We start from the raw sequence: 27525 nt of genomic DNA, 5'->3' as shown, positions 1-27525 counted from the left end.
TCCTGACAGTAGGCATTAATACCTACATCTCTTCAATTCTAACTTCTCATAAGAATTACTTTAAGTATCTGTGGGAATTTTAAAGTTCATTTCTCTCCATCTTATACAGTCTCATCAAAATTCCTTTTTTGACACTCTTGCCCCGCAGAAGCATGGAAGATCAAAGACACTCCAGCTCACGACCTAGTTAATCATCCTCTCTACACTAAAAGATCTAGTTGTGAACTCCAGATCTGTGCGTGGTGTGCGCACGCGTATGTTGGTGGTGTGGCTGTTACCACTGTGCCATGTGCTGACACAGATCTGTGCCTGTTGTGTGCACGCGTGTGTGGGTGGTGTGGCTGTTACCACTGTGCACATGTGCTGACACAGATCTGTGTGTGGTGTGTGCACGTGTGTGTTGGTGGTGTGGCTGTGGCTGTTACCACTGTGCACATGTGCAGACCCAGATCTGTGCGTGGTGTGCGCATGCGTGTGTTTGTGGTGTGGCTGTTACCACTGTGCCATGTGCTGACACAGATCTGTGCGAGGTGTGCACATGCGTGTTGGTGGTGTGGCTGTTACCACTGTGCCATGTGCTGACACAGATCTGTGCGAGGTGTGCACACGCGTGTTGGCGGTGTGGCTGTTACCACTGTGCACATGTGTAGACGCAGATCTGTGCATGGTGTGCGCATTTGTGTGTTGGTGGTGTGGCTGTTACCACTGTGCACATGTGCAGATGCAGATCTGTGCGTGGTGTGCGCACGCGTGTGTTGGTGGTGTGGCTGTTACCACTGAGGGACCATCCGAGGTAGGCGGGAAGGGGACGCTTGTAGGAGGATTGCCTTCGCACGCTGGGGCGCACATGGAGGACCCTGTGGGGGGCCTGAGGGTGCGCGTGAGCGTGCGTGCATCTAGAGCCCCACCCGGGAAGCACGAGGTCCTGAGTTCAAATCCCACCCTCCCAGCGCTGGTCACAGAGGCTCGCGGGGCCCAGGGGGGTCGGGCCGGGCCGGCCTTCCCCGCAGGAGGGCGGTGCGAGCGCGCCCAAGCAGAGGCCGGGGCCGGGCAGCAGTCAGGCCCAGTGGGCGCTGCGGCCCCCGACCCCAGGCGTCCGGGCCGGGTCTGACTCCTTGCTGTTTTCGGCAGGACCCCGCCGTCCAGGGGCCGGCGCGGGCCTGGGAGCGCTCCCTCCCACACGTGCGCGGCCGGGGGCCAAGGGAGGAGCTGGGAGACCCCGCGGGGCCTGGCGAGAGCCGGCGCACCCGGACGACCCTCGGGGTCGCCGCCGGGGAGGGAGGGGGAATGGGGACCTGCTCAGGCCCTGCCCCTTCCTCCCCTCCGCCCCTGCTCGCTCTCTCGCACGCGCCGCGCAGGCGCAGCGTCGGCTGCGCCTGGGGTTGGTGGGGTTGTTGTTGTGGCGCGCAGACCTCGCCCCTCCGCGTGGCGGCCCCGACCCCTATCTGTTTTCCCGGGCGCTGAGTGGATTATGTTGTGCGGGGGACCAGGGGCGGCCGCAGCGCCGCCGCGGGACAGGGCGAGCGCGGACCCTGCCGACAGCCCAAGCCGCGGCTGCCTCGAAGACTCGGCCCCGCCGCCGTCGCCGCCGCCCGCACCCCCCGGCCAGCCGAGCCGCGCACCTCAGCCACAGGTCGCACGGAGCCGCGGGCGCCGCGGCGGGAGCCGGCGCGAGGCGCTGAGGCGCCGCCGCGGGGCAGGAGCCGGAGCCGGCGGCGCGCGGGCTCGACCGGCCCAGCCGCGGCGCCCGCCCGGCCGCCGAGCGAGCGAGCGAGCGGGCGTGGGCTGGCGCGGCAATGTGCCCGGAGGAGCGCGGCGCCACGGGGCTGGGCGAGCTCCGCTCCTGGTGGGAGGTGCCGGCCATCGCGCACTTCTGCTCGCTCTTCTGCACCGCCTGCTGCCTGCCGGACTTCGAGATCGAGGTGAGCGGCGGGGCCGGGCTGGAGGTCAGGACGGTGTCGTGAGGGAGGGGGCCGGGGCCGGGGCCGCCGGCGAGTCCGGGCGGCGCTCCCCGTACCGCCGGTACGTCTGGCGGGGCGCCCGCTTGCGGTCAGGGGTCGAGCCTGCTTTTGTCAGGGCCGCCAGGGAGCCGGGCGGGCGGGCGGGAGGCGCCGCGAGCCTCCTCGGGGCCGGGCCAGGGCCGCCGGGAGCTCGTCCCTCCCCAGCGAGGCGGCGGCGCCCGGCCGCCAACTCCGGACGGGGGGGGCGGGGGCTCCCGGGGCCTCGGGGAAAGTCTGGCGCCACGTCTTCCCGCCGCGCCCGGCCCAGTCCGGCCCCGGGGGGGGGGTCGGTGGGGAGGGCGCGGGGCTGGAAACTTGCACGGCTTTTGTGTTGTGGTGGTTGTTGTGTTGTCCTGTTGTTGTGTTGTTGATGTTGTTGTGTTGATGTTCCCCCCCCCCCCCCCGGCTCTGCGCCCGGCCCGGCGTGGGAAGCCGCGCTCCCGGGGCCGGGGAGGCGAGCTCCGGCCGGGAGAAGCGGGGTTCCAGGCGCCAGCGGCTGGAGCTCCCGCGGAGCGCGGGACAATGCGATGCGGGCTGCCTCTAGCGGAGGGGGAAGGGGGGGGAGGAAGAAGAGGGGGAGGAGGAGGAAGGAGGGGGAGAGGGGAAGGGGGCTGTGGTACCTAACGACTTTCCCTCTTCTCGGTGGGAGCCCCATCACTAGAATCCGGGCAGCCGAGGCTCGCGAGCCTGAAGTCCGCAGGAGGGATGGATGGTTGGATGGATGGATGGTTGAATGGTTGAATGGTTGGTTGGTTGGTTTTCTGACATTTACTCCCGAATGTTCTGAATTTCCTTAGTGGGTCAGCAGAAAAAAAAACACCCCGACGACGGCCAGCGAATCAGGGCTGCGTCTCTCCGTGGAGGCCGCCGGGCCCAGCACCCAGTACCCCCTCCTTGGGCTCCAAGGGACCTTGGCGAGGACGCTGCGTCAGGAGAGCCTTTGGGGGGAAACGGCCCGGGTCCCCGGGTCCCCCGTGAACCCGTTTTGTGGATGGAAAAGGAGAGGTCGGCTCATTTCAGCCTGAAGACAGCCATGCTCCCAGCAGCCTGGGAATGATTTGTCCTGGGTCCTACACGTGTGTGGCTTCTGAGTTTTAGCGGGCTCACTTCCTAAAGAGAAACGCAGATTGTTTGAAGAGGTCAAGTATATTTAAAGGAGAAATGAGAAGTGATTGTAGCTTACACAGTGACTGGTGCAGACACCCGAAGTGACTGTCTTCTAATTCTAGTCTTCCTTGGGAATAACTTTTTTCTTTTCACTTAAAATATATGCAATTTGAAAAACACCTCAGATACCTATTTAGATTCCAACATGTACGCCCTGTAAGTATTCTTCACACATCTTTTTCTTTGGAGACGTTAGGTAACCTACTTACTTAACGCTCTGGTTCTTGTATCTCTATCGTAGATCATGTGTATTTATTTTGATATGCCCCCCTTTGTGTGTGTGCGTGTACGTGTGTGCACGTGTGCATGTGTATGCACACCCCTGAGCTGCTGCTTTTTTTTGGGGGGGGGCTCAAGGCTTGTATTCTACCCCTAAGCCACAGCTCCATTTCTGACTTTTGGTATTTATTGGAGATAAGACTCTTCTCACAGACTTTTCTGAGCAGGCTGCTTCAAACCATGATCCTCAGATCTCAGCCACGTGAGGAGCTAGGATGATGGGCGATATGGCTATGTTTTAAGTAAAAAAAAATTTTCAAAAGTTGAGAAATGTTGAATTAGTTGTCTACCAAACTTGACTCAACTGTGAAGAACTGAGGACACTAATCAGTTTTGATTCAGTATAATTGATTTTCATTTTTCTTAGGTAATTAAAAAATATCAAATAGTTTATTGGCCTGACTGTTTAAGAAAAAAAATCTGGCTGGGAATGTGGTTTAGTAGTAGAGTGCTTGCCTAGAATACATGAAGTCCTGTGTTCAATTCTTCAGCACCACATAAAACAGAAAAAGCCGGAAGTGGTGCTTTGGCTCAAATGGTAGAGTGCTAAGTCTTGAGCAAAAAGAAGCTCAGGGACAGTGCTCAGGCCCTGAGTTCAAGCCCAGAACTGGCAAAGAAAAAAAGAAAAGATTCCTAGGTTAGGTCCTAGGCCCTACAGTGGTAATGTACAGCAACTTGAAAAGATAGAAATGGTGGGCTGGGAAGGTGGCTCAGTGGTAGAGCACTTGCCTTGCATGCCTGAGGCCCTGGGTTCGATTCCTCAGCACCACATAAGCAAAAAGAAAAAAGCCAAAGTGGTGCTGTGGCTCAAGTGGTAGAGCGCTAGCCTTGAGCTGAAGAGCTGAGGGACAGCAGCCAGGCCCAGAGTTCAGGCCCCACGACCAGACCCCCCCCCCCCAAAAAAAAAAAAAAAGATAGAAATGGTGAATAATACCAGGTAGAAGTTGGATATCATTTCTTCTCTAATGGGGGCTTGAACTCACAGCCTCTCAATTTCCTTGCTCACTGCTGGAGCTCCAACATTTGAGCTCTGCCTCCAGGCTGGCTTTAAAATTTTTTTGGTGTCATTCTTGTGGTTTGAATTCAGGGCCTTGGTGCTGTCCCTGAACTTTTGTGCTCAAGGCTAGCACTCTGCCACTTGAGTCAAGGCTCACCTTCAGGCTTTTTGGTGGTTAATTGGAGGTAAGAGTCCTACAGACTTTTTCATGCCCTGATTAGCTTTTAACCAGAATCCTCAGATCTCAGCCTCCAGAGTAGCTAACATGCCAGCCTGGCATGGTTATAGGAGAAAAGAGTCTACCACTGGAGCCACAGCGCCACTTCTGGCTTTTCCTGTGTATGTGGAACCGAGGAGTTGAACCCAGGGCTTCATGCATGGTAGGCAAGCGCTCTACCACTGAGCCAACTTCCCAGCCTGTGTTTTGTTTTGTTTTATTTTATTTTAAAGGAAGCCAGTTTTCACCTGTGGGACAGATCTCTTCCTCTCTTTTTAACTCTTGATCACCACCTGGCTGAACATTTGGATTTGTAGAATCCTCAAGGATTCTATTTTTTTTTTTTTTTTTTTGGGTCCGGTCGTGGGGCCTGAACTCTGGGCCTAGGTGCTGTCCCTCAGCTCTTCAGCTCAAGGCTAGCGCTCTACCACTTGAGCCACAGTGCCACTTCCGGCCTTTTTCTTTTTGTTTATGTGGTGCTGAGGAATAGAACCCAGGGCCTCAGGCATGCAAGGCAAGCGCTCTACCACTGAGCCACCTTCCCAGCCCTGAAGGGCTGATGTTTTTATATTGGCATGCTAAAAATATTTTTACTTCAGCCTTGAATATAGAGGATTTCTTCAGGAAAGGCAACATACTTTTTTTTTTTCCTGGTGCTGGGAGCTGGGAGATTGGACACATGGTCTCATGCTAGCAAGGCTTCTACCATTAAACTCCTTAGCCTCTTATCATTTGGAGATTTTTTTTTTTTTTGGTTGATCATGGGGCTTTGAACTGTGGGACTGGGTGCTGCCCCTGTGTTAAAGGCTAGCGCTCTACCACATTGAGCCACAGCACCACTTACTGTTTTCTGGTGGTTAATTGGAGATAAGAGTCTCAGAGACTTTTCTGCTCAGGTTGGCTTTGAACTGTGATCCTCAGATCTCAGCCTCCTAAATAGCTAAGATTACAGGCGTGAGCCACCAGCACCTGGCTTGGAGATATATCTAAGGACTTCAATGTTTCTGTGCCCTAAATAAAGTGTTTGTAATCATCAGTCCAGAAATCTGTGAGTGTGCGGTTAATGATCCTTTACATTGTTTAACTGTGGTTTAAAAAATAATAACATAAAATTGCCAGGTGGTAGTGGCTCACGCCTGTAATCCTAGCTACTCAAGAGGCCAAGATCTGAGGATAGTGATTCAAAGCCAGCTGGGGTAGAAAGTCCATGCAACTCTTATCTCCAATAAACTATTTTAGAAAAGGGGGGCAGAGGCTAGAAGTAGAGCTTCGACTCAAGTAATAAAGAGTCCTGACCTCAAGCAAAAGAAGGTTAGGGATAATTGCCTGGGCCTTGAGTTCAAGTCCCAGTATGGGCACACATACAATTGCATAAAATTATATATAAAGCTTGAATATTATAGCAAAAAAACGTAAAAATTTGAAATAACCCACTATCAGCCATGAGATTAAGAACTTGTAACATTGTAGCTTATTGCATATTTATAAGTTTCTAAATATATTCACAATGTATTTGTGTCATATAGTAGGGATTTTTTCAGAGGAGACTGAAGTATTCGGGTGGTTAAGACAGTGGATTAGTGACACTGAATTAAATCATTGGCATCATTAAGTACCTACTATGTGCTTTATATAGAAGTAGATAATATTAGTTAGGCTCATAACTGTCCTGTCAGAAGATTGGCAGTTAATAAGTAGTTCAGAGCAGGGTGCTGGTGGTTCATGTCTGTAATCCTAGCTACTCTGGAGGCTGAGATTTGTGGATGTCGATTCAAAGACAGTCCTGGCATGATAGTCCCTGAGACTCTTACCTTCAGTGTACCACCAGAAAACTGGAACTGTGGAACAAGTGGTAGAGCGCTGGCTAGAGCTAAAGAGCTGAGGGACAGCGCCCATGCCCAGAATTCAAGCCCCAAGACCGACCAGAAAAAGAAAAAAGTAGCTCAGAGCCACAATTGTTTGTTTATTTTTTGTTCATGGGGCTTGGGTGCTATCCCTGAGCTTTTGTGCTCAAAGCTAGTGCTCTACCACTTTGAGCCACAGCTCTACTTCTGATTTTGGGGTGGTTAATTGGTGATAAGAGTTGCATAGACTTCTCTGCTTAGGCTGGCTTCAAACTGTGATCCTCAAATCTCATTCTTCTGAGGAGCTAGGATTATAGGCGTGAGCCACCTAGCTTGTTGCCCAGCTTGTATTCTATTTAATCTAGCATTATGTAATTGCTTAATATTTTAGTGGTTAGGTTGGCTAAGTTTTGTTGACTCCAAAGAGAAAAGTTAATTGGTCTCTTCTTCAGAGATTTAGCACTTTCCCCTAACCAAGTAGTCTTCTCAGAAACTAGTGCCTTACTTGATAAGGGAGATTTTTCAGTGGTCTGATCCGAGGGAACTGGAAATGTTCATGTAGAATCATTTATGTAGTTCTTATGGTAGCAGGATAATGAAAATTAATTGATTGCTTTCTTGTATCTTTTAATGAGCTTCTTGCCTTTGAGAACCTAATCTTTAGCTTTGCTGTGTCTCTTTCTAGTTCTTTCTTCTTTTTTGGTTAGTACTGTGGCTTGAAGTCTGGGCCTTGAATCTTACTAGGCTTTTTTGTTCATGGCTGGCTTTCTATCTGTGGAGCTGGTGAATTGGAGATAAAAGTCTCTTGAACTTTTCTGCTGGTGTGTCTGGTTAGCTTGTAACCTTGATTCTCAGCCGGCAGCTTCTTGAGTAACTAAGGGTTATATTTGTGAGTCACTGGTTGGTGTTGGGCTCTGATTGTGGTTTTATGTGGTTTAAAGTCCCTTACCTAACCCGCATGATCACCTGGGTATAATATGCTGAGTCTTGAATGTTATACTTGGTGTTTCCTTGGATTAACTCCTTACTGGGAGCACAAGCCATGAAATTACACATTAAAATAAGTACTGAATGTGGCTAAGTGGTAGAGTGCTTGCCTAGTGTGCATGAAGTTCTAGGTTCCACTCCTCAGTTCCACATACACAGAAAAAGCCAGAAGTAGTGTTGTGGCTCAAGTGGTAGAGAGCAAAAGCTGCTCAGGGACAGTGCCCAGGCTCTTGAGTTCAAGCCCCAACCTGGCTCCTCCCTTCCCCCCCCCCCCAAAAGACTAAAGGTTAGGAGGAACTTAAAAATACAATCAACAGTTCCTAAACATGGTGCCAAAGGATGGGTGGTAGATTTTTGAGTTCGTATACTTATACACAATCTGCTGGCAGTGTGTTTGTGGTTTAACATTTTAATCAATTCTGAAGGAGGTTCTTCAATCAAAGGTTTAAGAGGCCTCAACTACAGGAAATAATAAGTTAGCCCTGATTAGGGTATTCATTTCATGATGACTAGATGTAGTGGACTGAGTGAGGAAACATGTATTTTTTTTTTCCTGGCAGGACTAGGGATCAAGAAAGAAGGTCTCTAGTGTACTAGACAGGCAGGTGTTGTACTGTTGAACTACACTCCCAGGAAACTATTTTAATTGAAACATACTGGCCTTTGTTTTTGTATTGGTGCTGGGTACTATCTTTGAGCTTTTCTTGCTCAAGGCTGGTGCTGTAACACCTGAGCCTCACAGACTTTCCTGCCTGGGCTGACTTTGAACTATGATCCTCAGATCTCAGCCTGCTTTGTAGCTAGGATTGCAGGCATGAACTACCAGAGCCCAGGTGTCCTGTCCTGTCTTGTCTCTGTCTTTCTCCTCTCTTTCCTCTTTCCCCTCCCTCTCTCTTCCCTCCCTCCCTCCTTCCCTTCCTTCCTCTCTCCCCCTCTCCTCCCTTTCTTTCCTTTGTTCTTTTGTGTATGCTGGTACTGGAGCTTGAGCACTGTCCCTTAGTCTTTGGCCACAGCTGGCACGCCACCACTTGAGCACAGCTCTACTTCATGGTTTTTGGTAGTTAATTGGAGATGGGTCTCACAGACTTCCCTGTCCTGGCTGGCTTTGAACCATTATTCTCAGGCCTTAGCCTCATGGGTAGCTAGGATTATAGGCATGAGCCACCAGTACCTGGCCAGAAGATCTTTTTTAAGCCTTCTACTGAAACTGAGTACAGGGGCAAGATCATGTTTCTTCTTTTCTTCTCTCTCTTGCATGGGCTCTCTCTCTCTCTCTGTCTCTCTGTCTCTCTGTCTCTCTCTCTCTCTCTCTCATTCTCTCTCATTCTCTTCCTCCCTCCCCTCCCCTCATCTCTCCCTCCCCTCATCTCCCTGACCCCTCCCCTCTCTCCTGTCCCCCTATCCCTGAGCTCATTTGCTCAAGGCTAGCTATCTTCCACAAGGTGCTAGTGGCTCACACCTGTAATACTCAGGAGGTTAAGATCTGAGGATCAAAGTTTGAAACTAGCCCAGGCAGGAAAGTCTGGGAGACTCTTACCTCCAGTGAACCACCAGAAAACTAGAATGGTAGAGCTCTAGCCTTAGGCAAAAAAGATCAAGACAGTGTGGGAGGCCCAGAGTTTAGAAGCTTCACAATTGATTTTTAAAAAAAAGGACTCCTGGACTCTCCTGCCTGAGGCTAGCTTTGAACTGCCATCCTCAGTTCTTAGATTTCTGAATAACTAGGATGATAAGCATGAGCCACCAGCATCCAGCTGAGTTCCTATTTCTTTGGTTGTTGTTGTGGTGGTTAGTCTTGGGGCTTGAACTCAGGACCTGGGGCACTGTCTCTGAGCTCTTCAGCTCAAGGTGAGCATGTTTTACCACTTGAGCCACAGCACCACTTCAGGTTTTCTGGTGGTTCCTTGGAGATCAGAGTTTCATGGAGGGGCTGGGAATGTGGCTTAGTGGTACAGTGCTCGCCCAGCATGCATGAAGCCCTGGTTCACCTCCTCAGTACCACACACAGAAAAGCTGGAAGTGGTTCTGTGGCTTAAGTGGTAGAGCGCTAGCCTTGTGCCAAAGAAGTTCAGGGACAGTGTCCAGACCCTGAGTTCAAGTCCCAGGACTGGCAAAAATAAAAGTCTCATGGACTTCCCTGCCTGGGCTGGCTTTGAACTGTGATCTTCAGACCTCTGACTCCTGAGTAGCTAGGATTATAGCGGGGAGAGTTGATGTTTCTTTCAGCAAATATTTATAAAGCATCCTTTGTGTGTTAGGCAGGTCGAGTAGGTGCTGGTGTGAAACTTGTAAACACAACACAAAAATAACTGCCTTCTTTTTCGTGGAGTGAGTCAGATAATAAGCAAATCAGTAAATCCTGGATGAAGTCTGTCAACGGGTTGTAAGAAATAAAGCCCAGCCGGGCACACAGAGCGAGGCCCATCCCTTAGTCACTGTAGTTTAATTTATGGTGCTGCTCCTCACTAAAAGGTGTATCTGGCCCCAAATAGCATTGCTGAGGAAAGAATCACAAAGATCCTGAGCCTGTTCCTTTTTTTTTTTTTTTTTGCCAGTCCTAGGCCTTGATCTCAGGGCCTGGGCTCTGTCCCTGAGCCGCTCTCTGCTACTTGAGACACAGAGCCATTTTTGGCCTTTTCTGTGTATGTGGTACTGAGAAATCAAACCCAGGGCTTCATGCATGCTAGGCAGGCACTCTACCACTGAGCCACCTCCTCGGCCTAGACCATTGCTCTTTTAATAGTAAGAACTACTGAGAAAGACACTGAGCCCATGTTTTCGACAGATGTGGACTAGTGTTTGCTAGAGGCTAATATGAAGACAGAACAACAAAAAAGCAATGAACAGCACCCAGTGAAAAATGAAAATATATGAGGGTGGGTGACACCGCTCTCTGAAGAGGTCTCAGTTTCATACATGAGGTTGCAGCATGGAGGATAGGCAAGCCACAAACTAGACCTGGGTTTTATTTGTGGTTCTATGTACGAGGATCTCAAATACAACAGAACAAAGAAGAGTGAAAGAAGGGCAAAAGATAGTTTTAAGACATTTATCCTCCAGAATTCCTCACAATTTTAGGTCTAATTGAGGAAAAGGTTAATCTTTAAGCCTCAGAAGCTATTTTAAAAGTAATTTGGACATTGAACAGAAAGAAGAAATCCCTAGTTCAGATGCGCCGAGGATGGATTTGTAGGTTTCATTTGGTAGATCGTTACTTGGTGGTACAGATCCTGACCAGGGTTCGCCACCATGCTTGTTATGCATGCTCAAAAACACTCCTAAAATCACGGAATTTTGGGTCTGTGAAATACCTAGAGTTCATCTAACATAAAATTCTTGCACGGATGAGCCATCTGAAACCCAGACTCAATGGCAGAGAGATGACCTGCAGTCCAGTTGTGGTTCCTTTTCAGAGTGAGCTCAGGGACAGGGCATGTGGCAGAATGGTGCATGTGCTATGGGAGCCCTGAAAGAAAGGGTGTCACACAGCTAGATGGAAACCCAGTTGCCTGGCGGCGCCCTCCCACCCTCGCGTCTCTGCGCTGCACATGCGTGTTTCTTGTGCTTGGCCAGTCCTCATTCTGGACCCTTAGCACACCAGGAATCTAGCCCTGAGCCTCACCTGGTCATAGGGCAGATGGTTGCTTGTACTGAGCCGCCCAGTTGTATTTTAGGCTGTCCTGATAGTGTTCCACAAAATTAAGCAAGACAGAATTTACATCCCTGTAATTTACATCCCCAGATGCCAACATGAGATGTCCTTAGGGGTGGGGGACTGGTGCACACCGAGGAGTGTCCCTGGCTCTACACCACAAAACAGTGATCCCCTCCCTCCCATTCAAACTCTTCAGTATTCACATTTAGAGAAATTGAAGGAAGTTGCGAGGCTTCCAGATTTGCATGCTGTCAGTGGTTGTACAGGTCAGTAAACCTGGGAAACAGATGTTAGGTTTTATTCCTTTCTTGGGGAATCATTAAAGAAGCATGTTTTGGAGCAGTAGGGAGGGAGATGTGAAGCTGCCTGGCTCTTTCTATAAAGGCCTCTGCTGCAGGCTGGCTGCTTTGTGCTGTTGTAGCCTTGCGGCCATTGCCTGCCAGCACTCTTGTCAGCCCTGGAGCAGGTGCCCTGGTGGACCCGGGAGGGGGCTCAGCTCAGCTGCAACCAGGTCAAAAGTTCAGGACTTGAGTTGGAGAGAGAGAGAGAGAGAGGGAGAGAGAGAGAGAGAGAGAGAGTGTGCGCGCGCATGCACGTGCACATGTGATGGTGGTGATAATATGTGTTCCGGACACATAACACATTCATTTTCCCATCAGTTTCAAAATGACAGAACTCTAATAATCATTCATGATTTCTTGAATGTCAATGGGTTTCCAGGCAAAGATACCAAGGTGGTATCTACCATGGGTAGATGGTTTCTAGAGAGGATGGCATTGTGGTGGTGACCTAGGCAGCCTAGTGTACTTGTGCGAAGAGTTTGAGCTTCTTGAGGGAACATATTACAGAACATCAAGGCAGTGTTTTCCTCTTACCCGTTGCTCTTGTCTTTTCTGGAAGCACCTATCACCTAGTCTTGTCTGGGCTATTTCATTTGGTCCTTACAGATGAAGGCCAAAGCCTTGGTGCTGAGTATTGAATCCAGGGTCTTGTAACTGCCAGGCAAGCATTCGCCCTCTGAGCCACAATGATGTTCTCTCTCTCTCTCAGCTGGGGTTAAGTCCTGAACCCCCTGCCTTTGTTTTCTCTTCACTCCATTTTTGTGTTCTTCTCCTGATGTCCTGGGACTTGCTCTGGGGTTGGTGGAGGAGGGGTAGAGTTCTGGCCTGCATTAAGGTGCTAAAATCCTAGAATTTGTGTGAAATCAGTTACTTTCACAGCCAAAAGCAGTGTTTTCTTAACAGAGCAAGTGACCCCTTACAGTAATGCTCTTGTGTGCTGTGTGGTATTTATGTATGCTGACTTGAAATTAGTATACAAAACTAGATGGAGGATAGTATTTATTTTCTCGTTTAAAGTTCCTGATACCATGCGACCTTTATGAGATTTACATGGTGTCATTTTCTTGTATATCTTACACTGCAGTGGACAGCTTGTAACCTTGACAGGCAGCCCGCATTCCTTAGGCAGGTTTTCTGGAGTAATTGTGTGACTTGGCAGTAGGTAACCTGAACCTAACATGATAGCAGACTGCGCCTGGTCTTTCATGCCCCTCCGTCCATCCATAACATCCCCCCACCCCCCAAAAAAAGTGAAAATAGGGGAGTGATGGGGCCATGATGATCCTTTCTTCATATTTTAATGTTAAACTTTAAAGTCACCTCCAGATAATTCCCTCAGAGTAACTCACTTATAACTGAGAAACTTTTAAAGCTGGCTTGTTTGCTGTGTTTTCCCCCTTCTGACCAGTCCTTTTTAATGACTACTTTTTCCCTGAGTGTTAGTTCTATTAGGCACAATAAATAGCACACCAGGGATGGTGGATTTGCTTGACAAAGTCCGTTAAATTAACAGATCTACTTTAAATCCTTTCTTCCATTTTTATTGTGTGTTCTCTTTTCCCGAAAGATTGTTTGTAAATAATCCTACATATGGATAAGAATTTTTTTATTTCCTGGAGTCGTTTGGTACACCTTTATGGAGGGAAAGGTGTTCAAAGATTTCTCAGGTTGCCATAATGAGAAGTTTCCCACTCCTAGACTGATATAGATTTGAGTGAATATCTTACACATGTACTGATTTTTATCTATTGTTTCTGACCTTTCTTCTCAATCCCCGTGTGTTACAAATGGCACACAGACCAGCTTGCATCATGCTGGGATAAGTTGGGAAAAGGATCTACTTGACAGCCTCCTGACTGGAGTTTTCACATTAGTGATGGATAGATCCCATCTTTATTCCTGTACTTCCATTTCTGTAATATGCAACTTTTTTGGTCAGTTCTGGGGCTTGACTTGAGGGCCTGGGCACTGTCCCTGAGCTTTTTTTTTTTTTGCTCAAGGCTAACTCTCTACCACTTGAGCCATAGCACCACTTCCAGCTTTTTCTGTGTATGTGGTACTGAGGAATCAAACCCCAGGCTTCATGCATGGTATGCAAGCACTCTAACCACTGAGCCACATTCCCAGCCAATATGCAGCTTTTTAAAGTAAAAATGGAATTAAAAAATCTTTTTCTTGGGCTGGGAAGGTGGCTCAGTGGTAGAGTGCTTGTCTTGCAATGCATGAGGCCATGGATTTGATTCCTCAGCACCACATAAGCAAAAAGAAAAAAGCCGGAAGTGGCACTGTGGCTCAAGTGGTAGAGCGCTAGCCTTGAGCTGAAGAGCTGAGGGACAGCGCCCAGGCCCAGAGTTCAGGCCCCACAACCGGACCCCCCCAAAAAAAATCTTTCTCTTTTCCATTCTTTTCATTATTAATGCTGAAGTTGTATGGATTATTACCGTTGCCTTGGGAAATTTATCAAGAAGGATCTGTTACAATATAGTAGAAAACCCATGTTATATCTATAAAGCAACCAGTAGCTCAGGGGGAGGCAATGATGATGAGTGAAGAGCTTCCGGGACTCAGGAGTTCATGGTGTTCAAGTTAGCAAAGCTGGCCGGATCAGAGTTATTTCCTTATACAGACCGGTAGAAAAAAAGGTCGAGAGAGAGAGACCACAGAGGCATTGCTGCAGTAAGCCTTGCATATCAGCTCACTGTTAGTCATCTTTCTTCAGGTAGTGGGAAAACTTTTAAAGTTCTAGGCTAAGAACTCTTGTGTGCCCTGTGTGTATGTTAAATCTAGCACTGGTTGCTGGGCCAGAACAGAGTGAAAGAAGATCGTCATAGTGGGAAAGGTCATTTGCCATTGAAACACTGGGTAGAACTAGATGATCGACCCTGTGCACATTGAACTCAGAAGTGTATCAAGTATGATTTTTCTGGCTGCAAATAATAAAATGTCAGTAATCACTGCAGATTCTCCTCTACCCCTAAGCTCCAGGTAGGTGTGGTGGCTTAGTGATGGAAGTCAGTAGAGTATTCAGATAAGAGCGATTCTGCTAGGCTCCGGTGTCTCATGCCTGTAATTCTAGCTACTTAGGAGGCTGAGATCTGAGGATCACGGCCAGGCAGGAAAGTCAGGCAGGAAAGTACATGAGACTCTTATCTCCAATAAACCACTAGAAAACTGGAAGTGGTGCTGTGGCTCAAGCGGTAGAGTGCTTGCCTTGAGCTGAAAAACGTAGGGACAGCACCCAGGACCAGAGTTCAAGCCCCACGACCGACTAAAAAAAAAAAAAAAAGTGATTCTGCTCCCCGTCACAGGATTGATATTGCTGAGTAATAATCCAGACACAGGAGAAAGACAGTGGAAAACAGCCATTGGGCATTGAAGGTCAAAGATGACTTGCAGAAGGGTATTTGAGTCCTGTGGCACCAGAGGAAAGGAGGCGAGGGCTAAAACTTCTCTTTGGAAAGAACTCTGGGAGCAAGTTTGGGAGGGTGTTGAACTTTTTCTTTTCCCAAAAAACCACCAGAAACAGCTGAATTAGTTCCATTTCCTACGTAGTTAGCATTTTGGCAGACTGAAGAGTTCAATTGTAGGGTCCCCTTCCTGAAGCCAGCCGGGGCAGGAAAATCCATGAGACTCTTATCTCCAGTTAACTACCAGAACAAGCCGGGAGTGGAGCTGTGGCTCAAGTGGTAGAGCAGCACTAGCCTTGAGCACAAAAAGCTCAAGGACAGGGCTGGGAATGTGACCTAGTGGTAGAGTGCTTGCTTAGCATGAATGAAGCTCCAGGTTTGATCCCTCAGTACCACATACACAGAAAAAGCCATAAGTGGCACTGTGGCTCAAGTGGTAGAGTGCTAGCCTTGAGCTGAAGAGCTGAGGGGCAGTGCCCAGGCCCAGAGTTCAAGCCCCATGGCCGACCAAAAACAAAAACAAAGAAAAACAAAAACCAAAAACTGAAGGACAACAGGCCCTGAATTCAAGCCCAAGGACCAGGCATACAAACAAGTACAGAGCTGTGTGCCCTTTCCTAGCTGGCTGCCCAGGCTGCTGTGTGTATGTGGGGGATGTTTCATACGGTTTAAAGGGAAGCATCATAGGAAGTATAAGTCCACAAATAATACAAATGTAAAACTGCATACAGTCCTTCAGGTGCTAGTAATTGATGAAAGGGAAAGGCCCTAGCTGTAAAAGGCACAGATAATGTGCTGAGCAAGATCTGGGCTGGGCTTTGAGAACAGAAGTTGTCTGGGTGTAAGATGACCTTACATAAAATAAGCCAGCCTTTGTTTCATATAGATGGGCTATCAAGATACAGAGAAGCCAGGTCTCTTCTGACAGAAGTACAGACACAAGGTGATTGGCACCGTCTAGAGGCAGGAGTATTTTTCTCACTCTGGAAAAGTCTGTGTGTGCTGATGGCAGAGGCCAGGGGTAGTGCCAGATATCTTACAGTCCATAAAGGCAGCCCTCCAAAACACAGAACTCTGACTCAGATGCCAGCAGTGATGAGCTTGAGAAACCCTGTTCTACAATACTCCTGTCTGGAGTTTGGTTAGAATGTGAATCTCCAGAACTGCTCCCAGCAATTTATACAATCTAATTGCATCATCATCATCATCATCATCATCACCACCACCATCATCACCATCATCGCCAGTCCTGGGGCTTGAACTCAGGGCCTAAGCATTGTCCCTGAGCTGCAATTGCTCAAGGCTAGCTCTCTACCACTTGAGCCACAGTGCCACATCCAGCTTTTTCTGTGTGTGGGGTGCTGAGGAATCCAACCCAGCTTTCTTACTTCACCTGAAGAAGCTGCGTGTTGGTGGTATGCATCATCTCCCAGTTAGTGCAATACTATTGGGGCCCAGGTACAAAACCAGGCAGCAAGCAAGAACCAGATATAAGTAGTACAAATGAAAAAGGACTGAGATGTGGAAGCTAGTGTACCTGCCTGGCAAGCATGAGGCCTTTGAATTCAATCCCCACTCCCATCACCATAAAAAATTAAAAGTAAATGAAGAGAATAGTATTTCCCACCCGTAAGCTTCAGTCATTACTGATATCTCTTATTTATGGTCACCAGGCTTAAAATAGCATTCACATCTCACCTTCTCCCCGTTTTGCCAACTCATTTCTTCCTGCTTTTTCTCTTCAGTTTGTCTGTTTTCTCTCGAAAATGGTTCTCTAATAATATGGGTCCTATCAGCAGGGATCTTATCTCCTTCACACTTATATCCACAGGATCTGTTTGTCATCTTCTCTGTACGATGGCTCAGAAAATATTTACTGACTGACTGAATGAATGAATGAACAACTGAAAGAAATAATTTCCTAAAAGCAGAGTTGTGATCACTGTGGGTGTAGGTATATGTCTGTGATCCCAGCGCAGTTAGTAGGGAAGTTGAGGCAGGAGGGTTGTGAGTATGAGCTTCACCTAGGCTACTACATAGTGAATTCTAGTCCATGCAATGAGACCTTGTCTCAAAGCAAGAAGCAATAGCTGGGCCCTGGTGACTCATGCCTGCCTATAATCCTAGCTACTCAGCAGGCTGAGATCTGAGGATTATGGTTCCAAGTCAGCCCAGGCAGACAAATCTGTGAGAGTTCTATTTCCAAATAATAGGCAAAAAGCCTAAAGTGGAGGTTTGTCTCAAGTGGTAGAACGCCAGTTGTGAGCAAAAGAACTGAGTGTAAGGCCCTGACCTGAGTTCAAGCTCCAGTACTGATAATGCACATGTGTGCCTGTATGTGCTGGCGTGCACATGCATACACAGAAAAACAACAAAAACCACCAGGAACTGCAGGTTGTATATATTGATTGATTTTATCTGAAACAGTATCTCACGGTGTAGCCTACGCAGTCTGTGAAAACTTGAGGTTGTCCTGATGGATTGAGTAGCCCTACATCCCATCTCTGCCTCCAGCTCTGGGGTTGCTCATACAGTGACATCATTGCTGGACTCTCACTTGACGTTAAATGCTCTTTATTGTGTACAGGCAACTTCAACACGTTCTGGAGTCCGGCAGACAGTAAGAGACGGAAAAGATGTTAGAAATAATTTGGGTTTAATGTACAGCTCACACAACATATCGTGGCTTGAATTGAGAATAGAACCAGGAGAGAGCCAAGCCTAGCAGCAGAACAAAGATGACCTAAAATGATAATTTTCTCTCCGTTTCATGACAAGTTCCTGTGTCATTAGTGACCGAGTATTGTACTCTAAAGTGCCTTGCATGGTACTTTTGCTGTTAAATACAGAGTAATGTTTTAGGATTTAAAGAACAATGTGAAAACATTGTTTAGTTGAGAATAATATTATATTTATTTCTGCCTTATGGGAAGGAGCTAGGTGCAGGACAAATCTTGGTTACTGGTGCAATGGGTATATAAAAAGATTTCAGAATGGAACAGATGAGATGGAGGGAATTAACAAAAGGCTGCAGATGGTGGCTTAATGCTTTGGAACAAGTCCATCAGTCCCTGCTGTCCAATCTAGTGTAAGGGTCCATCTGGAGCTCCGCTGAGTGCAAGGATGTGATGCAATGTACGTCAGATGTGAGCGTAGGTTTCCCTGCAAGTCATTATTACCGTCGAACACATACTTGAAATGTTAGCTGTAAGACAAGATAGGGAAATCTGAAGGCTGACATTAGGCTCTCCATTTATCTTGTAAATTCTAGACCGCTGCTAAGTACATGTCAAAATTTAAAACAGCCTTCTCTTGAAAAAGAAGTTCATTAGAAACTTGTCAAGGTTGTGGCAGGTTGTGAAGGCTGATGCAGGAACAAAACAATGTTGAGAAAACAAAAGCAAGACATCAGTAGAGGTTTATGGTTAGGTTGAGTCTGTAGAGAAGGCAGGGCCCATGCACATGCAGGTGTGTGTCGCATGGCAGTGCTGTGGTCCAGACTGGCCTGGTGGTGGTCTTGCTCCACTGGGCTGGTACTCTACCACCGCCAGCTACAGCCAGCTTTTGCTCCCTATTTGGAGATCCAGTCTTAGATCTAGCTTTGAACCTAGATTCTCTTATCTCTAAGTAGCTAGGAGTTTTGGGTTGTCAATGGATTCATTGCTTTGGTTTGGTGCTCAGCCACTCAAAACATACCCACTCTTTTTCGGGTTAATTTAGCAACGGTCACCAGTATTTGCCTGCCTGCTGGGTACTGGCTCCGTCCTCAGATCTCAGCCTCCAAGTAGACTGGATTATAAATGTGAACCACCAGTGTTGGCTAGTACTAAATGCGGAGGCGTAAACATTGGCTTCTGCAAAATACAAGTACTGGGCCTCACCATTGGATCTTAACAATGTGATTAAGTTTGTAACATCCCCTCCTTCTCTCCCTCCCCCTTCTTTGTAGTGCTGGGAATGGAACCCAAGGCCTTCTGCATATTAAGTATACATTCTCCTACCAAGCTACATTCCCAGCCCCTGATGTTTAGTTTCTGAAATGTGCCTATTGACAGTTTTTTTTGGGTTTTTTGGTTGGTTGTGGGGCTTGAACTCTGGGCTTGGGCACTGTCCCTGCGCTCCTCAGCTCAAGGCGAGCGCTCTACAGCTTGAGCCACAGTGCCACTTCCGGTTTTCTAGTGGTTTATTGGAGATGAGAGCCTCACAGACTTTCCTGCCCAGGCTGGCTTTGAACTGTGATCCTCAGATCTCAGCCTCCTGAGTAGCTAGGATTACAGGTGTGAGCTACTGGCGCCCGGCTACATTGTCTCTTATTTGGGACATAAGGAATTCTAGTATGATGGTCAGTTAACTCATTTAGTACTCACTTGTACTGGTGCCTACAGAATGTGGAGTCTTTCTATGCTGCTAGACTGGCAACTTGAATGTCTAGGTTGGAGTGACCCTTCTGGTTTGGCTCTTGAATAGCTGGGACTACCGACGAATGTCATAATGCCTGGCTAAAGGTACAACATAACTGAATTTTGCCAGTCCTGAGGTTTGAACTCAGGGCCTGGGCACTGTCCCAGAGCTTCTTTGTTTGTTTGTTTGTTTTTTGGGGTCCAGTCATGGGGCCTGAACTCTGGGCCTGGGTGCTGACCCTCAGCTCTTCAGCTCAAGGCTAGTGCTCTACCACTTGAGCCACAGCACCACTTCTGGCTTTTTTCTTTTTGCTTATGCGGTGCTGAGGAATCGAACCCAGGGCCTCATGCATGCAAAGCAAGCTACTCTTCCACTGAGCCACCTTCCCAGCTCCCCCCCCCCCCCCCCCCCCCCGAGCTTCTTTTAGCACTCTACACCACTTGAGCCACAGCACCCCTTTGGCTTTTTCTGTGTATGTGGTACTGAGAAATTGAACCCAGGGCTTCGTACATGCTAGGCGAGCACTCTGCCACTGAGCCACAGTTCCATACTAGCTTTTTTCTGGTTAATTGGAGGTAAGGCTCTGATTTTAGGTGCTTTGCCACTCTGCGTCTCACTCACATCCCGGGCTTTATAAAGCTCTTGCCTCCTTTCTAGACAAACCCTCCTGGATGAAGGAGACATCTGTCCTGCCTACCATGCTCACGCTCACACCCCCCACACATGCAGACAGGCTCCAGCTCCAGGAGCTCTGGAGGCCCTCCCCCCCCCCGCCCCGCCCCCCCCCCCCCCCCCCCCGCCCCCGCCAGACTTTGATCTGTGATCCTCAGACCACTGCCAGGCCCCCAGCGCCCAGCTCACGTTCTGTAGCAGAGCATTCCCAAGAAACCATGCAGGTGGGTTTCTCCAGAAGTGACCCTGCCTGTCTGCACCTGAGCTCCCTGCTCCTTCTGCATGTCTTCCCTCCCTTCCTCATCTGGCATGTGTATCCTAGCCCCTTGTTCTTCACAATCCTCCAGCAGTCATTTTACTCTCAGCCCTGGTAGTTGATCACATTTGGTTGTCTCTGGCCGGCTCCCTCTTCCCTCACTCCCCAGCTCCTGTCTTCAAGCTCTGATTGATTAGCCTTCCCTGTTACTTGGCCTGCTCTCTGGGCAAGGCTGCTGCTTCAGATTTTAATACCCGGGATTAAAAATCCCCACGCCTACATGATACCGTGTGTTGGTATTAGAGCTTCAAGTCAGGGCCTCACACTCTTGCTTGGCAAGGCTGGCACTCTACAATTTGAGCCACACCTCCACTTCCATCTTCTTACTTGTTAATTGAGGATAAGAGTCTGATGGACTTTTTTGTCTGGGCTGGCTTTGAACCAGGATCCTCAGATCTTGGCCTCCTTAGTTGTTAGTATTTCAGGTGTGAGCCACTGGCGCTCAGCTGAGTGTCCAATCTTAAGACTGTTGTGTTATTCCTTAATGTTACAGGTGAAAGAAAGTATCTGTTTTGGGAGAGGGCTTGAGGAGGAGAGGGCCCATATGGGAAGAAAGGGGTATGAATACCTGTTTAACTTGAAAAGAACATACTGAGCACAGTTCAGGATGACTTCCCATTATTGAAGTTGTGGATGTGAAAACTCACCCACAGAGCTGGATAGGTGATCTAGTTTGGGAGTAGGCCCGATGTATTATTAGTTGGTGAAATGGAGTGTACATTTTCATTTTAAAAGACCCAGTCACTCATTAGCCTCCGTGGGATCTTATCATGAACAACCATGAATCAGAATTAGAGCTTACTGATTCTTCAAGGGATGGGAAGGACTCATTTTTTTTATATAAACTTTCCCCAAGTTTTTTTTTTTCCCTTCAAAATCAGACAACCAATTGAAAATTTAAAAGACAAAACTGTAGACCAGATCTTACGTTTCTGCTTGCTAGTCTCTTGCAGTCTCTTATGCTTCGGATGACTTTGATTAGTTGAACAATAAAATCTCTTGAAGTTCTGAGATTCTGTGATTAGAAATGCCAGCTCATGAACCGGAACTCACTGTTTTCTTTGGTGCCAGTCCTGGGGCTTGAACTCAGGGCCTAGGTGCTGTCCCTGAGCTTTTTCACTCAAGGCTAGCCCTCTACCACTTGAGCCATAGCTCTACTTCTGGGGGGGGGGGGGGTTTGGTGCTTAATTGGAGACAAGTATCTAACTTTCCTGCCTGAGCTGGCCTGAGAGGTCATTTTTCTTTTAATCCATTAAAATTCTAGAAAGGCCACAGATGTGTTCTCCCTATAATAGATTCATTAGCTCTTTTTCACCCTCAAGAAACTAACAACTTAATCCATCTCAATCCAGCAAAATAGTGATTTCTTTTTTCTCCTGGTTGTCACATGCCATTAGAGTATAAATACCTTGCTGGTGTGTAGTTATTAAATCTGATGTTCAGAACCTACAGTAATAACTTAGATTAGGCCGGAGCATAAGTTTATTTAGTTAGTTATTTTTTTTTATTTTTTTGTCGGTTATGGGGCTTTGAACTCTGGGCCTGGGTGCTGTCCCTGAGCTCTTCAGCTCAAAGCTAGCGCTCTATCTCTTGAGCCACAGTGCCACTTCCGGCCTTTTTCTTTTCTGTGGTGCTGAGGATTTGAACCCAGGGCCTCATGCGTGTGAGGCAAGGACTCCACCACTGAGCCACCTTCCCAGCCTGGGAGCATAAGTTTTAACAGTAATCTTCAAAGGGAACCGTACACCCGAAGTAAATTCTAGCTTTTTCACTCTGTCGTATTTTACTTAATTGCAGGTAAAAGTCAATTTGGCTTTTAAAGTTTTCTGCACAATAATACAACATATTATTATTGTATAACAGTAACTTTAATACATAATACTTTATTGAACACAGGCCCTGAGCGCTGTCCCTGAGCTGCTCTTGCTCAAGGCTAGTGCTCTATCTCTTAAGCCACAGCCCCACTTCTCACTTCTTTGGTAGTTTAGTGGAAATGACTTTCACAGAGCTTTTTTGCCAGGGCTGGCTTTGAGCCACAATCCTCAAGATCTCAGCCTCCTGAGTAGCTAGATTGTGGGCGTGAGCCACTCGTGCCCGACTTAATGAAGGTCTCTTTCATGCTGCTTGCTTGTTCCTGAACATGCAGCTTTAGTAAACTTGCTTTACTATTCTTTTATCACATGCTGACTGCATAATGAATGATTCACTATTCTTTGGATAGCTGTTTTCAAGGCTGGCATTTATACCACAGTCAATTCTGATAACATTTTTTTTTTCAATTGGAAATGCCTTATGTGCTGACTGATGAGTTCATAGTCTGTGTTGACTGAGTGTCATCATCAGTAAAGCTCCCCAGCAGAGAGGTCCTGTGGAGCCAGCCAGGGTTAGTCCTCTGTTAGGAAGAGTTGTGTAAACAATGACAGCTGGGAAGAGGAATTGAAATGATGGGCCTCCCATGTGATTTAACATTTGTCTGTCTCTCTGTCTCTCTGTCTGTCTGTCTGTCTGTCTGTCTCCCTCTCTTTCTCTCTCTCGATGGCAATGGATATTTCCTTAATTTGAGCATGAACTTTGAGCTCCCGTACTTTGACTCAGTTCTGACTCAGCAGTCTTTAGTGGGCTGGGGGCATTGAAGGAAGGAAGGGACTTTGTATTTAATTCCATCCCCAGAACTCAAATGAGCATTATTATTTATTATTATTGTTGTTATTGTTATTATTTCAGTCAGTCATGGGCCTTGAACTCTGGGCCTGGGCACTGTCCCTCAGCTCTTCAGCTCAAAGCCACAGCGCCACTTTTGGCTTTTTCTGCTTATGTGGTGCTGAGGAATCGAACCCAGGACCTCATGCATACAAGGAACGCACTCTACCACTGAGCCACTTTCCTAGCCGGACAAGCAGTAGTTTCTTAAGTTTGGACTTGGAGATAGAGAATAGAGGTCTGGGAAGGTGGAAACGTTTTCCTTAAAGTCCAAGTGACTTGGGAGGGACCAAACTAGGTCTCCTGTGACATGGTAGTATTAAGCTCCAGTTTGTGTGATGTGGGGTTTTGCAGGGTTTACTCCTAAAGTTTTCTGGTCAGGTGTTTGTGTGACAAGGAGATGGTGCACCTGTCTGTCAGTCACTCTGCCTTCCTCTATTTCCCCTTCCATCCAGGCCTCCTAAATTAGATACATTCCCCTTCTGCTCCTAGACATCTCCATCTCAGGGTCCCTTGACAGAGCAGTCCTTTATCACATTGTCTCACCCAGGGTCTGGAGGGGCTGTCCCTTTGTTGCAGCCCTGCAGGATAACTTAGACTCCAGCCAACTGCTGTCGTTGGACCCAGAGCAAATGTTGGAGAGGCCCCCTTTCATCTACCACTGCAGTTTCAACCTTCATTTTAAAACTGCAGCTTACTGGGTCTGTAATTACTCTGTACTAGAACACACACACTCGAGGTAGTGTGGCTTATTTTTCCCCACAAGGTTCTTTCTTGTATTTAGTCATTGTGATCTGGAAATGGAGGTTTATTCTTTCTTTGTATTCCGTTCTGTTCTCCAGGGGTAGGTTATTACAGGTTTGTAGCAGGAGTGCTTGCTTTTTTAAAAAAAATTTTTTTGGGTCCAGTTGCGGGCCTGAACTCTGGGCCTGGGCATTGTCCCTCAGCTCAAGGGTAGCAATACCACTTGAGACACCGCGCCACTTTCGACTTTTTTTTTCTGCTTATGTGGTGCTGAGGAATTGAACCCAGGGCCTCATGCATGCAAGGCAAGTGCTCTACCACTGAGCCACCTTCCCAGCCTGAGTGCTTGCTTTTATATGACATCTTATGGGTGCATTTTAACTTACCAAGGTATCTTTTCTTTTGATGTTGTTACAGTGTTCATGATCAATAGAAATAATTGAACACTAAGAGACTTTTAAAATATTTTAAATCAAGCCTCATGGTTGGCACAAAAAAAGTTCTCATATGCTCACCTTTATAGTACAGCTAATTACTTACTGTTCCCTCTCCCTCCTCCGCCCTCCACAAAAAATAAAGGCTGAGGACTGAACTTGCCAGGCAAGTGCTCGTCCCGAGCTACATACCCAATCCCCCAGTTACTTACTCTTTTTTGCCAATTACCTGAAAAAAAAATTTTTTTTTTGGTTGCTCCTGGGACCTGAACTCTGGGCCTGGGCACTGTCCCTCAGCTCTTCAGCTCAAGGCAAGCGCTCTACCACATGAACCTCAGCCCCACTTCCAGCATTTTCTCCTTCTGTGGTGCTGAGGAATTGAACCCAGGGCCTCACGGTGCTCTACCACTAAGCCACCTTCCCAGCCCAGTTACCTGAAAATTTAAAGTCTCCCCCCCCTTTTTTTTTTTTTTTTTGTTGGTTTGTGGGTCTTGAATTCTGGGCCTGGGCACTGTCTCTGAGCTCTTCAGCTCAAGGCAAGTGCTCTACCATTTGAGCCATTGCACCACTTCTGGTTTTCTGGTGGTTCGTTGTTGGTTAGAGTCTCATGGGTAGAAAAACCTTTCTTGCCTGGACTGGCTTTGAACTGCGATCCTCAGATCTCAGCCTCCTGAGTAGCTAGGATGACAAGCGTGAGCCACCAGTGTCTGGCAAATCTTCCCCTGCCCTTTTTTTATTTTTGGTCCATTGCAGGGCCTGAACTCTGGGCCTGGGCGCTGCCCCTCAGCTTTTCAGCTCACAACTAACACTCTACCACTTGAGCCACAGTGCCACTTCTGGTTTTTTCTGTTTATGTGGTGCTGAGGAATCGAACCCAGGGCCTCATGCATGCAAGGCAAGCGCTCTACCATGGAGCCACCTTCCCAGCCCCTTTTCTTTTCTCTTTTCTTTCCTTTTCTCTTTTCTTTCCTTTTCTCTTCTTTTCCTTCCTTTCTCCCTCCTTCCCACCCAGTCCCTCCCTCCCTCCCTCCCTCCCTCCTTACCTCCCTCCCTCCCTTCTTTCCTTCCTCCCTTCCTTCCTCCCTTCCTTCCTTCCTTCCTTCCTTCCTTCCTTCCTTCCTTCCTTCCTTCCTTCCTTCCTTCCTTCCTTCCTTCCTTCCTTCCTTCCTTTTGTGCCAGTCTTGGCTTGAACTCAGGGACTAGGTACTGACCCTGAACCTTTTTTTTTTTTTTTTTTTTTTTTTTTAGCACTTTACCATTTGCTTTTTTGATGGTTAACTGGAGATAGGAGTCTCAGAGGCTTTGCTTCCCTGGGGTGGCTTTGAATCATGATCCTCAGCTCTTAGCCTCCTGAATAGCTGAGATTACAGGAGTGAGCTGGTGCTTGGCTGACACAGAACTCTTAGGAAAAGACGGAAACTGCCTCAGATAAATGATGACTGTCTTTAGGACATACATGATATAAATGATGGAACTGAAATTTGTCTTGAGTCTAGGTCTGTCCTTACGCTCTCCAGTGCATAGTACGTTGTTGTCTGATGCTTGTCTCCTGACACTCTAGGGCTTCCCTTTTTTTTTTTTTGTCAGTCCTCGGGCTTGAACTCTGGGCCTGAATGCTGTCCCTCAGCTCTTCAGCTCAAGGCGAGCGCTCTACCACTTGAGCTACAGTGCCACTTCCGGTTTTCTGGTGGTTTTTTGGAGATAGGAGTCTCACGGTCTTTCCTGCCCGGGCTGGCTTTGAACCGAGATCCTCAGATCTCAGCCTCCTGAGTAGCTAGGATTACAGGCATGAGACACCAGCGCCTGGCATTAGGGCTTCCCTTTTAATCTGGTACATGTCCTGTGTGTAGCTTTCCTTGTGAAGAAATAAAGAGAGAGTTTATGTAGCAAAAATGAGAAAAGGAAGAAAAATGTAAACTTTAATAGTTCTAATACTTGCGTGGCTGACTGTAGCTCTCAGATTCAAATGTCTTTTTGGGGTACATTTACATTTGCATTGAGTGTATTATGCACAGCAGTGAACCCAGTGAGCTTTGCCTTCACGCATCTGAACGACATGGCATTCCATATCTGTTGGCTGAAGAATTTTGAGGGAAGAGAGTGATAATGCAAATATCTCCAAAATGCTGGAGGGGGTTAGGGTGAGGGGCACAGGTTTTGAAGGCCAGGATAATTTTAGGTGTAGCAACTTAATGGACTGAGAAGGGAGTCCAGGTGTAAGTCAAGGGAAATAGCAGGAATTGGAACCAGAAATTTGTGGATACTAGATCATGAGGACCTTGTAAGCTACGACAAGCTGGAATCTTATTGCAAGTGGTGGCAATCATAAAGCAAGGGCCATTGGATATTTATAACATACAAAATGATCAAGATATTGGCAGACTTCCCAGAACAGCAGAAGAAAATCACATCAGAAGCACGTGTGTCTGTCTGTCCCATCACAGACTAGTTGGTTTCTCAATCCTGATCTGCCCTCTGGCCAGCCGGTCATTCCCCACCCAGTTTTACAGGTGGGGGATGAAGTAGTAAGTACGTTTATTTTCTAAAGCTTTAGTAAATAAGATACCTCACAAGTTTACAGCGTTTGGCGGCCTTTGGCGTCAGGCTGTGGAGGTGGGGAGCTCCCAGACTCCAAGCTGGCACACCTGTGTGCCCAGGTCTCTGTGTGCAAACTCCCAACCTCACCTACCTCTCAGTGCCTTCAAACACCATTGAAACAGGGATTTAGGGACTAGGCTCCCAACACATTTAACTATAGCAGGGAGAAATGGTGGTGTTCATTCATGGGGAGACAGGGTGAGGGAAGGGAGGGAGTGAGACACACTGAAATACACGGAGTGAGTTGGGGAGATAGGGTAAGGGCGATAACAGTGCTTCTGACCTGAGCCTCTACCACATGGGGGTAAGGTGCCCTTGGGTGAGAGGGAGAGGAATGCTTGTGATGTGATACCTGTTGTTTGTTTACCCTGTGTTTACTGTCTCTGTAGATCAGCTGTTTGCCCTGTGCTATCTTCTTCCTCCTCTTGCCTTCTGTAATGAAGTAGTACTTTTGCTCATTTCAGATGAGCATGTCTGATATCAGTGATGGTGGGAAATAAACTTATGAGAAGACCAATTAAAAATTGGAACAAGAGGGGCTGGGAAGGTGGCTCAGTGGTAGAGCGCTTGCCTTGCATGCCTGAAGCCCTGGGTTCGATTCCTCACTAACACATAAGCAAAAAGAAAAAAGCTGGAAGTGGCGCTGTGGCTCAGGTGTTAGAGCACTAGCTTGAGCGGAAGAGGTGAGGGACAGCGCCCAGACCCAGAGTTCAGGCCCCACAATGTGCAAAAATAAATTAAATAAAGGACTTCCTTTTGTTTCAGC

General features: G+C 47.7%; 1 protein-coding gene across 3 annotated transcripts in view; it reads left to right on the top strand.

Annotated features, from left to right (window-relative positions):
- Window positions 1-1699: 1699 nt before the first annotated feature.
- Window positions 1700-27525, top strand: part of LOC138815576 (hepatoma-derived growth factor-related protein 2-like) — an 82049-nt gene continuing 56223 nt past the window's right edge. For 2 of the 3 annotated variants that reach the window (XR_011368382.1, XM_070004990.1), the window contains exon 1: window positions 1700-1922. Coding sequence is in view for 1 of the 3 variants with exons in the window: in XM_070004990.1 (XP_069861091.1) it covers window positions 1797-1922 (126 nt within the window). In the remaining 2 variants the exon portion in view is untranslated. The remainder of the gene's footprint in view (window positions 1923-27525) is intronic. The other variant, XR_011368384.1, reaches the window with a different exon arrangement.

This window comes from Dipodomys merriami, unplaced genomic scaffold, assembly GCF_024711535.1.
Source record: "Dipodomys merriami isolate MVZ:Mamm:240054 unplaced genomic scaffold, mDipMer1.0.p SCAF_650, whole genome shotgun sequence".
Taxonomy (NCBI): domain Eukaryota; kingdom Metazoa; phylum Chordata; class Mammalia; order Rodentia; family Heteromyidae; genus Dipodomys; species Dipodomys merriami.
This window is presented reverse-complemented; position numbering and strand designations above follow the sequence as displayed.